General features: G+C 39.5%; 1 protein-coding gene across 1 annotated transcript in view; it reads left to right on the plus strand.

The window, feature by feature from the left end:
- GPR158 (G protein-coupled receptor 158) overlaps window positions 1–7735 on the plus strand; it is a 294774-nt gene extending 287039 nt beyond the window's left edge. The window contains exons 9-11 of the mRNA XM_065919570.1: window positions 1936–2041; window positions 5370–5516; window positions 6257–7735. Coding sequence (XP_065775642.1) covers window positions 1936–2041; window positions 5370–5516; window positions 6257–7735 — 1732 coding nt within the window. The remainder of the gene's footprint in view (window positions 1–1935; window positions 2042–5369; window positions 5517–6256) is intronic.
- Window positions 7736–12461: the final 4726 nt, after the last annotated feature.

Consider the following 12461-nt stretch of genomic DNA (forward strand, 5'->3'; position numbering starts at 1 on the left):
CCTATTTTAGCACTTAAAAAGAAATCTTACCTGACCTAGCACAGATGGGATTCCAAAGTATTCCATCCCTGAACACAGTGAATATTGTCATGTTCAAAGCAGGTATGAAGCTACCCTTCTCACAAAGGAATTCAGAAAGATGTTAATCCAGAGAATCTCTTTTAGTTGTCTGTGAAGGACCATAGTCATTCTGCACTTCTGTCTATGTTGCTTATGTCTCCAGACACAGGGAAAAGACTCTCTCTGCATTTTGATAACCCCTGAGCTTCCATTTGACCTTGATTTTGGAGGAATAGGGAGATGGGGGTAAAAATGAGGAAGAAATAGCCTTGATGGAACTTTTATCTTAAATATTAATAATATGTATTTAGTACGTTAGTCTTGAATATGGTATAATGCAGAAATAAAATTAGCCTCCTCTATTTTTATATTCATATATGTTTATTTCGGGCTTCCCAGGTTGTGCTAGTGGTAAAGAAAGTATGTGTGTTAGTCCTTCAGTCCTGTCCAACTCTTTGTGACCGTATGGACTGTAGCCTGCCAGGCTCCTCTGTGCATAGGATTTCCCAGGCAAGGATACCGAGTGGGTTGGCATATTCTTCTCCAGGGGGTCTTCCTACCCCAGGGTAAAGAACCTGCCTGCAATGCAGGAGACCTTAGTTCAGTCCCCAGGTCAGGAAGATCCCCTGGAACAGGAAGTGGCAACCCACTCTTGTATTCTTGCCTGGAGAATCTCATGGACAGAGGAGCCTGGCAGGCTACAGTCCGTAACATTGCAAAGAGTCAGACATGACTGAAGTGACTTAGCACACATGCACACATGTTTATTTCATGATTATATCATAAGCATTCTCTTAGGATTTAGCTTTTCAGATTTGATAATGTATATCATTGAAACAAAATGCTAATTCTCTAATTCCAAAATCTCATAGTTAGTTTTCATGGATAAACAATAGATGGGAAACATTAAAAGAATATGAGTGCAAAATGACCTTAATAAAAGCAATACCTGGTTTTTGCATAAAGATAAATCCTTAAAACATGAGTTTTAGTGCATATTCATGTACCTACTGATTTGTCAAAATATTCCAAAATTGCGAGGACAGATATCAATAATGAATTTTTCCTACACATGTTACTTGCAGCGCCATCTTGGAACAGAGCATTATAAATTCCTCTGTAAGATTTTAAATATAAACATTTTAAATTATTTTAAAAGAGTTTGATGCTCTATAAAAACTAAAATTTGTATTTTAATAGATGCGCTTTATACATCCACTATATTTCAGTGTTTAAAAATAGTTTAAAAAGATGTACTTTATAAACCATTAGTACATTCATTTTTCCCATTACATTGCTTACCATATCAGTCTCTGGGATCATTTACTAAGATACATATTTACCCATTTTTTTCCTTAGTTCTAATTAATGTTTTTAAATGAAGACTGTTATGATCAAGAGTTATTTGACTGTGTCTTATAATCCAAATTTCCCTGAAATAATCAATTTTTACCCTACGCTTCTTTTGAGGAATTCACATGTGTTCACTGCTTATGCTTTGCATATTCAACTTACCTACATAATAATCAAGAAAATGTTTAGCACATTTTATAAATATATTCTATCTTTCTTACTATTGATAATTTAAGGAAATAAAGAGCTTATGTCTTATGCACTAGTTAGGGTTCCTTAGACCCTTATTCTTCCATGATGAAAATAGTGGGTTGGCCAAAAAGTTCATTTGTATTTTAGTTTTTCCATAAGATCTTACAGAAAAACCTGAAGGAACTTTTTGGCCAGTTCAATATATGTTGTAGAAACAGCAGTATGACTTCTTACTTCCTTGCTTTTACTGATACATTGAGGAAAAGCAAGTATCATAATGTTCAAGTAGAGATCTTGTTGGGTTGCTAATGTGGTGAATTCTCATTTCAGATTTGTTCTTGCCTCAAGACTTCAGTCTGATTGGATGTTGATGCTGTATTTTGCACATACTCATTTGACTGTGACAGTCACCATTGGGTTGCTTTTGATTCCAAAGGTATTTCTCCAACATTCTTTTCTCTTGTAAGACAGTTATTTTAAATGAGAATGAAATTGGTTCTTCTTTGAAAAATATCTGGCAATATAAGCAAAAGGTGGTGTGAAGATTTAACATGCTGCAGTATTTTTAAAACTCAGGAAACTATTAATAGGCATCTCTTTTTTTGGAGATTCATTAAACATCTCACATAATATTTAACTACCTTAGTGTCTACAAAACCGTCATCATCCAGTTCAGTCCTTTTCCAAACATTTTGCTATCTATTTATGTTTTAATTATTAGGGCTTCAAGGTGACCTTTCATTGTAGCTATAACCTCAAGATCATTTTTAAACAGAATTATCTTTTTCTATGAATACTCTTATTTGGATTCATATTCGAGAAAGTGTTTTAATCATTCAGAGAATTTTTATGTAAATAGAAATAATTACAATGTTGTATAAAAATGATCTTCCTTAACAATGAGAGATTCTGACAAAGACTTATCTAGGCAGCATTCTGAAGTGGAGTAAAGTGGGCCAGGACTCAGAATACAGGGATTCGGAACTCATGCCCCACCCCGAGCTGACTGTGTAATGTAGCGTCAGCCAAGACTTTTCATCTCTCTGAGTTTCAGTTTCCTCATCTATGACATGATAACAATAAGTCTGCTTGGAATAAAATGATGTCAGAGCTTGGGGGAAAACATACATGTTATCATCATTTTGCTTTTTTACATTTAGAAAAACAAAATATTAGAATATTATATAGCTTTATCAGTGTCCTATGATATAACATTAGCCAAAATCAGAATTGTGATTTCTTTCTCTACCTCAGCTCTCACAATTAACCAAAACACTGAAATTCAGCCTGATTGAAAAGGCCAAGCAATTTTAAACAGAGAAGCATGCCTAATTTCTTCCTTACTTGAATGACACCAAATAGTCATAATTTTTGTGGATTAGTCTGTTACTGCAGTTTATCTTAACCATTTTTATACTTTGTATAATATGATTATATTTTTATTAGATGAGTGTATACTCAGACTATTGATTGATTGATTCAATAAATTGTTGTTGAGCTCCAGAAAGAATTGAAAGAATATGTTCATATAGAAATTTGTTTTTGATGTCTCTTACCTTGATTGTAGTGAGGCATCATGGGTGTTTGCATATGTTCAGACTCATCAAATTGTAGACATTTAATATGTGCAGTTCTCTGTATATGAATTATACCTCAATAAAGCTGGTTTAAATTTTTTTCTTTAATTTTTACATGAATGTTTATAGCAGTATTATCCACAGTAGCCCAAAAGTAGAAAGAACGCAAATGTCCATCAACTGATAATGTGCCAACAAAATGTCAAATACTCACACAATGAAATATTATTCATCAATTAAAATAAATAAAGCACCAATACATTCTACAAACCTTTAAAACATTATGTCAAATGATGAAAGCCAGATAAAAGAGGCCATATATTATATGATTCCATTTATGTGAAATGTAATAGACAGCCCTAAAGAGACAGAAAGTGGATGAGTAGTGCTATGGGCTGGGGAAAAGAGGGGCTTGGAGTGACTGCTTAATTTGTTTAAAAAGGTTTCTTTTGGGGGTGATGAAAATATTCTGGAATTAGATGGTGGTGATGATTGTACAACCTCAAGAATATACTAAAAAATACTGATTTGTATAGTTTAAAATTGAGAATGTTATGATATGTGAGTTATATCTCAATAAATAAGTAATTCAAAACAGTTTTGAGGCGCTTTCTTCAATATCCTAGAATAAGAGTAATGAACAGACCTAAGTCTGTGCTCTCATGGTACTTATATTCTGGAGAAGGAGAAAAGGAAATGGAAAAGACAAACAAATGTTTAAAATAATATTTTAGATAGAGATACATGTTAAGGAAAAGTCAGAAAGCAGGAAATAGAGAATACCTGACAAATTACTGTTTTTTAAGCTCACAGTAATCTCTAAGACTTTGCTTAAAAAAATAATTCCATTCTTATAAGTAATCTCCAGCTGGTTTAACTAGTAGCATGTGAGATTTTGGAGGACTGGGGTCTATTTTCTTCATCTTTGTGGCCTCAAGTTTATGGCACATGTGGTTCCCACAAACATACATAGAAGAGTCAGTGGGAAAGCTCATCAGTTTCTATGGTTTCTCAGCCAATCCCAAATACAAAATATTCATTATTAAAGAATTGCCATTTTACCTATTATCTCCAATTTATGTTCACCTGTCTAGCTGAATATTTGAACAACAGTTGACATTAAAACATCTCTGTGTTTCTGTGTCAAAGGGCAGTCTATTCATTTTTTAAAGGAATATTTCACCTGATGGCCAGCTGAGAGAAGAGAACCCATGTCCAATTTTCACAGGACAGTCACTTGTTTTATTCATTGTGTAAAGTGTGGCTGGATGCTTTAGAGTCTCTCTGTTTCCATCATTTACCCAATTCTCTCTTTCTTACTTCTGCACTTGAAGAAGAGTAGAGACAGCAAGACTACATGAAACTGAAAAATGTCCAAAGACTCCATGAAGATAATTAGAATATACCAAAAGGTGATGAAGGAGGCACTTGAGAATACTGATGAGCTAGAGGGAAAAAAAATCTGTTATTTCAGTGATTCTTTGCACTTTTAAACTTAGACACCATTCAGCCCAAGCCCTGTAAGCTGAAAGGATCACTGTGCTCCTCAGAGGTGGCCCATGTGAAGATGGCCCAGTGAAAATCTCACTGACAACACAGTCAAGGCTAGAATTCAGATCTCCTATCCCCTCAGTTTTGAAAGTAGTTTGTTTGAAACTCTGTGTGATGGACTGAAAGTCACAGTCCTGTGATCATTCCAATTTGTGCCCATAGATGAAATACAGCCTACTCTGTGTGAAGTGAAATGACATCAGATAGACCCCACTGCTGGGAAAAAATATTCCCGTTCAGTTGCCAGTGGGTCCAAATTGCTGCCTTGAGAGTACAGTGTACTCAGAGTACCCTCAGAGAACCTTTCTTTGGGTTCTTCTACTTATTTTCATTTTCAAAATGCAAATATCATTGAAGAAAAATAATGTGAGTTAACCCTGGGAATCTGGAAAAAATACAAGAATGTAAATAGAAGTCAGAGAGGGAACCAAGTATTATTAATACCTCATTCTAAGGATTCTATCATGTAACAAGGATAACAAAACAAAATATGGCAGCAGATCTTTTGTAAAGAGTTCAGTGAATGAATTCATCTTAGCTGAGGAAATGATGTAACATTAGAACCTTTAGAAAAATTATTATGCCGTGTCCTCAGGTGGATTAATGTCTACAGCTCATATTGAATCTCTGTTGCAGTTTTCACATTCAAGCAATAACCCACGAGACGACATTGCAACGGAAGCATACGAAGATGAGCTAGATATGGGCCGATCTGGATCCTACCTGAACAGCAGTATCAATTCAGCCTGGAGTGAGCACAGCTTGGATCCAGAAGACATTCGGGTAACACCAGCATTTCTACTTTTCTGTTTTAGATTAGGCCAATTCACACATCATACGTGTGTGGGCAGGTGTTCATGTGTTCTTCTTTGTGTTACAGAACTTGTGTGATTAGGTAAGGACTGAAGGCATCACATGCACAGTTTATCCAGTTCTGAAACATATAATCACAGTATAAGTTAGACCACACAGGCCAGTCTTGATCATCTTAACTGACTTAAGCTGCCATGATGATAAACTGGTTTTATGTCCCATGATAATGGTTTATGAGATCTTGCTGATGGGAAGGTAAATAAACCTGTGAGCAGAGAGTGTGGATTATTTAAAATAATCTGTGACAATATGTCAGCATTTGGAGGAAGAAGATGCTTTTAGTATTTGATGGTCAGTTGTACAGTAAAAACCTAATCTAACATTAGGTGTAATTTTATCAATGGCTCTGTGATGCTTCCAGTATTATTCAGGAATAAGGTTTTATCAGTAGATAACAGGCTGTGTTTTGTCATGGTCCAGGCTGTTCACAAGTTCAAAGCGCCCATTCCATGAAGCAAGTGCAGAATGCAGGGGTTCGGGTCCTAAAGTTCAGACACTCTATGAAACAAGATACAGAGGAGTCAGGAGAAAGTTGAGGAGCAGAGATATTAGGAAGAGCTCCGTGTATGGACTTCACATTACAGTAGGGGTTATTAGCTGGCTGAAATGCTACATCCCCCATCACTTTGAATCTGCTCTTATTCTGGCAGGATGAGCTGAAGAAACTCTACGCCCAGTTGGAAATCTATAAGAGGAAGAAGATGATCACGAATAATCCCCACCTTCAGAAAAAGCGGTGCTCCAAGAAGGGCTTAGGCCGTTCCATCATGAGGCGGATCACCGAGATCCCAGAGACGGTCAGCCGGCAGTGCTCGAAGGAGGACAAGGATGCTGGGGAGCATGGCTCGGCTAAGGGGGCTGGCGCAGGCAGGAAGAACCCCCAGGAGGCTGCGGGTGGCGCCGGGAAGCCCAAGGAGGAGTCCCTGCGGAACCGGGTCTTCTCGCTGAAGAAATCGCACAGCACGTATGAGCATGTGCGGGAGCAGCCAGGCGGCCCGGGCAGCCCGCCCGCCCAGAGCCGCGAGGAGGAGGAGGCTACAGACAGCTCTGTGCTGGGGTCTCCGGCGGGAGCGAACCGACCGCGACCCCTGCAAGAGGACAGCCAGGCCGTGTCCACTGAGTCCGTGCCTCTGGTGTGTAAGTCTGCCAGCGCCCACAACCTCAGCTCGGAGAAGAAGCCCGGGCCCACCCGCACCTCAGTATTACAGAAGTCCCTCAGCGTCATTGCCAGTGCCAAGGAGAAAACGCTTGGATTGGCCGGCAAAACCCAGGCAGCCTGCGTGGAGGAGCGGGCCAAGGGCCAGAAGGCTCTGCCCAGAGAGAAAGAGACAAATAGAAAATACTCCAATTCAGATAATGCAGAGACTCAAGACTCTGCCCCCCAAAACTCCAGTCAGTCTGAGGAGCCAAGAAAACCCCAGAAATCGGGGATTATGAAGCAACAAAGGGCCAACCCCCCCACTGCCAATTCAGACCTGAGCCCAGGCGCCACCCAGATGAAGGACAACTTTGACATTGGGGAAGTGTGCCCCTGGGAGATCTATGACCTGGCCCCTGGGCCCGGGCTTTTGGAATCAAAAGTTCAAAAGCATGTATCGATTGCAGCTTCTGAAATGGAGAAAAACCCCACTTTTTCCTTAAAGGAGAAATCTCATCCCAAGCCTAAGGCAGCTGACCTGTGTCAGCAGTCCAATCTGAAGAGCGCAGACAAGGCCGAGGTGTGTCCTTGGGAGAGCCAAGGTCAGTCCCTCTTTGAAGAGGAGAAGTATTTGATGTCCAAGACTCAGGTTCCCCTGGGAAGAGCTCAAGGTGAGAACAGCGGCCAGCATTGTGCAACCAGTGTGTGTGCTGGGCAGTGTGAAGAACTGCCTCCCAAAGCTGTAGCATCAAAAGTGGAGAATGAAAACCTCAACCAACTAGGAGAGCAGGAGAAAAAGACATCTTCCTCTGAGCGAAACGTGCCTGACTCCCAGAACTCAAGTAATAAATTTCAGCCACCTTTAATGTCACGAGCTGAGGTGTGTCCCTGGGAGTTTGAGACCCCAGATAAACCAAATGCTGAAAGAAGTGTAGCTGTCCCTGCCTCTTCTGCTTTAAGTGCAAATAAGATAGCAGGGCCTCGGAAGTAAGAGGTCTGGGGTACTTTGAAAGTGTGGCATCCCCAGATAAAAAAGGAGAAGGAAGAAATGCTGAATTTGATAGAAGATAGAAGATACAAGGATCAGAAATACCCATGAAGTATTGGTCAGTCGGGGGAAATAGGAAAGACAGGAATGGAAGAGGGTGTAGGGAGACTGGCTTCAGTGAAGAAGTTAGATTGGCCAGGAAGGTCTTTCCCCAGGGCACACTGGGAAAATCCTTATACTTCAGCGTGTTGGGGGGAAGTAGACCTCAATGTCTGCCCCTGATCAATACATATTCTCGGGACTTGGAAGATCCCAAGCAAGGAAAACTGGAAGACACAGAAGAGGTACAAGATTTTGCAAAGGAGAAGAAGGTATTGGTGTCTATGCCCCAAATTCTAAGTAGCTGACTATAAAGAACTTACTTTACCTATTTAACCTTGATAGCACTGCTAACTTAATGCATCCAAAAATCCCTTTTATATTAATGATGGCTCTCATTTTCTTATCAATGTCTGTTTCAGTACCTTGTTGTGTCTCATATTCAAGCATTCCAGATTGTATAATTTTTGCAAATAACTTTGATATTATGTGACACAACACATTTATGCAATCAGCCGCTACTCAATTGTTACTGCAACTTACAGAAATACCCGCTATCTATCAACTTTAGTTGATTCTTGAAGTACAATAAGCTTTCTTTGGCTTGGAAAGCCATAATTGTTATGATAAAAAACCTTTTAGTTTAGGCTGTGATTTATATATTGTGAATTTGGATTTGACTCTATGATTTCACATCATGGTTTGTTATACTGTCTTCATCAGGGTCTTTTTTTTTAATACAAGTTGAGTGAGTTTTGCACTTTTCCTGTGAGGACGCAGAAGCTTTATTAATATTGGAGATCAAGTGGTCCTTCTTAGTCACACGTCTCAATAAGTTAAGGACAACTTATCTATTGTTTGTTCAAAGTCAGAGATAGATAATGCCTTCATTCTAATTAATTGTCCCTTTTAACTCTTAACAGTATTCATACTTAGCAGCATTTCGTAAGGAAGGAAGAAGCTAACAGTGAGAAAAATATACTGTGCATTATTATTACCATTGGAAAGGGAAGCCTCTAGGAATGACAAGAGAATTCCTGGACTGCAGAGCCAGGGAATTTGCCTTGAAAACAAAGACAGAAAGGGAGCTCCCGTTAGCACTTTCAAGGGATTATATTTTTAAAGAGAGAAAATTATTATAGCATCAAGACCATAATATGGATATATTTTTATTATGCATACTAAATATATAATATTTTAAATTACCTTAAACTACTTATTCTCATAAACTCTTATTCATTACTTCAGGCAGGGGTAGAACTTGCTGGCTCGAATCCCAAAGAAGTTTATAACCAGAGCTACTCAAAGCCTATGAGGCAGTGTGGGCTCTTCATTCTTCCAAACTCTGGAAAACTTCCACGTCCTGCAAATGGCCTAGGTGAGCTACCAGGCTCAACATTTCATATGTCAGGTTTATTTGCAAGGCGAAACAGCCCCCACTCCCCAAAGCGTGCTTCATAAAATGCATTGCATTCTACACTGATCACCTGGCATGGAAATCCGAAGCTGCTGATTTAGCCCTACTGGTGTGATCATACAAAGAGATCCCATCGCAAAGCTCAGTCTCATTTTCTTTTAAGATGAATCACTTGAAAATAGAACCCTGACTTCCTTTTTCTCACACTAAACACTAAAGTACCATGGCTTGTTGGGCTAGGACATTCATAGCCTAAGTAACTGTTTTTTCATTTTTCTGAGCAGCAAGGAGAAACATGCTAGGGGGATAGAAGATGAGAAAGGGGAGTCCAAAAGTGGATACAGGGCTGTTCTTAGGATTACTACACTCAGTAGAAGAAGAAAACCAGAAATTCTTCTTATTCATCATCAGAATTTTCTCAGTGATTTGTCTTCAGGGTTAACAGGCATTGCCCCATTTTGCAAAGCTGTGCATAGATCTTCCTCACCCATTTGCTTGCTTCGTGCATTACTCAGGATGGTGGGGTAGGTTTGAAGAGATATAGAAATTGTATTTGTTCGTGCTTCCTTCATGCATTTCCTTCTCTCCTCCCTTTTCAATCAAAGTCTATCTACTGGGTGACCTTGGAAGATGACTTCAAGGTACCAAGTTGTGAATTTGGTTTGGAGCATCCAGACCCACCTACTTTTTTCATTTATGTCCAAGATCTGTTAGCACTTTATTGACTTTTTCAGAAATAAGCAGTCAGGCATCAGTGACTTTTCATTGCACTTCAGGATGACCCTGCTAGAGATGTGGCCTAAAGAAGACTTGCCAGGTTCTACCTTAGTACAGCCCATAGATTCTCCTCCACCAGCATCAATCAACGACAGCACCTGGGGCATTCCCCTAGCCTTTCATTGCTATTACTTATGACCAAGAGAAGCTTAAACCTGCAACCCTTAAGGTTATTTTCCCAGATTGATAACAGTAAGTGAGTGAAGAAACTCTATGAAGTTCACAAACATTTGCTAGGTTGTCCTTCTCAGTGCATGTTCAGGCTGCATCCTGTCCTTGTTTTTAAGCCAGGGTTTATAAATAAGTAGATTTATACCAATCTTAATAGAACTGTATATTTTATGCAAGAGTTCAATGCTTTACGACTTGAATTATAACCCAGCCCATTGTCAACTTTGGTGGCCATATGGATTTGACACTTGACAGTTCTCTTGTATTTGCTTCCTAGGTTTCTGCATGCAAGTGATGACAGGTAGGACTGAAAAAACACTGCCTTTGACTTGTAGCATTTAGCAACCCAGAGTTGTAGAGTCAATAAAGCTGTCAGTCTCTTCACTTAATCTGTGGTTCTTCTGAAACTATTACCTGAAACCCGCAGCATCTCATCATAAAATATTTGGTAAATTTATGTTGTGATGTGTTACAGCATGTAAATACTTATAACTTCTCTGCAATAAAACATTTATATGAAAGTGATTTGGGATGATTTGTGTGTTCATCTATCAAAAGTCAAATGTATTTCACCTCACTGACTTTAGGAGGAATTTTGTATATCTTGGGCTTTGGTACACTTACTCACATGTATCTGCACCTTACCTACTTGTAGGAATGTATCATTAACCAAGTGTGGCCTCAGAGCTGCAGATAATCATTTGGAGCCAGTAATGCCTGTTAGGATTAATGGTTTTGATTTAAGAGCACTCTTGCCAAATAGAAACTAATTCAGATAACTTTTTAAAATGTTTTTAAAGATTTTTTTGACATAGCCCATTTTTAAAGTTTGTATTAAATTTGTTATATTTAATATTGCTTCCATTTTTATGTTTTGGTTTTTTGGCCACAAGGCATGTAGGATTTTAACTTCTCACATGTAACATCTTGGCTCCCCAGCCAGGGATTGAACCCACACCCACTGCAGTGGAAGTACAGAATTTTAACAACGGGACCACCAGAAGTCCCTCAGCTGCCTTTTTTTAAACTGAAGTATAGTTGATTAATAATGTTGTGTTCGTTTCCGGTGTATAGCAAAGGCTTCCCTGGTGGCTCAGTGATAAAGAATCTGCCTGTAATGCAGGAGACACAGGAGTCCTGGGTTCGATCCTTGGGTCAGGAAGATCCCCTGGAGAAGGGAATGGTAACCCACTCCAGTATCCTTGCCTGGAGAATCCCATGAATAGAGGAGCCTGGCAGGCTACAGTCCATGGTGTCACAAGAGTTGGACATGACTGAGCATGTACACAGAGCCAGACATAGATCAGTTCAGTTTAGTTGCTCAGTCGTGTCCAACTCTTTGCAGCCCCATGGACTGCAGCAGTCCAGGTCTCCCTCTCCATCATCAACTGCCAGAACCTACTCAAACTCACGTCCATCACATCAGTGATGCCATCCAACCATCTTATCCTCTGTCTTCCCCTTCTCCTCCCGCCTTCAGTCTTTCCCAGCATCAGGGTCTTTTCAAATGGGTCAGTTCTTCGCATCAGGTGGCCCAAGGATTGGAGCTTCAGGTTCAGAATCAGTCCTTCCAATGAACATTCAGGACTGATTTCCTTTAGGATGGACTGGTTGGATCTCCTTGCAGTCCAAGGGGCTCTCAAGAGTCTTCTCCAACACCACAGTTCAAAAGCATCAATTCTTCAACCCTCAGCCTTCTTTATGGTCCAACTCTCACATCCATATATTGCTACTGGAAAAAACCATAACTTTGACAAGACAGACCTTTGTTGGCAAAGTAATGTCTCTACTTTTGAACATGCTATGTTGGTTGGTCATAGTTTTTCTTCCAAGGAGCAAGTATCTTTTAATTTCATGGCTTCAGCCACCATCTGCAGTGATTTTGGAGCCCCCCAAAATACTCTCACTGTTTCCCCATCTATTTGCCATGAAGTGATGAGACCAAATGCCATGATCTTAGTTTTCTGAATATTTAGTTTTAAGCCAACTTTTTCACTTTCCTCTTTCACTTTCATCACGAAGCTCTTTAGTTCTTTGCTTTCTGCCATAAGGGTGGTGTCATCTGCGTATCTGAGCTTATTGATATTTCTCCCGGCAATCTTGATTCCAGCTTGTGCTTCATCCAGTCTGGCATTTCGCGTGATGTACTCTGCATATTAGTTAAATAATCAGGTTGATAATATATAGCCTTGACGTAATCCCTTCCCGATTTGAAACCAGTCTGTTGTTCCATGTCCTGTTCTAACTGTTGCTTCTTGACCTACA

The sequence above is a fragment of the Muntiacus reevesi genome, chromosome 2 (assembly GCF_963930625.1).
Source record: "Muntiacus reevesi chromosome 2, mMunRee1.1, whole genome shotgun sequence".
Lineage (NCBI taxonomy): Eukaryota > Metazoa > Chordata > Mammalia > Artiodactyla > Cervidae > Muntiacus > Muntiacus reevesi.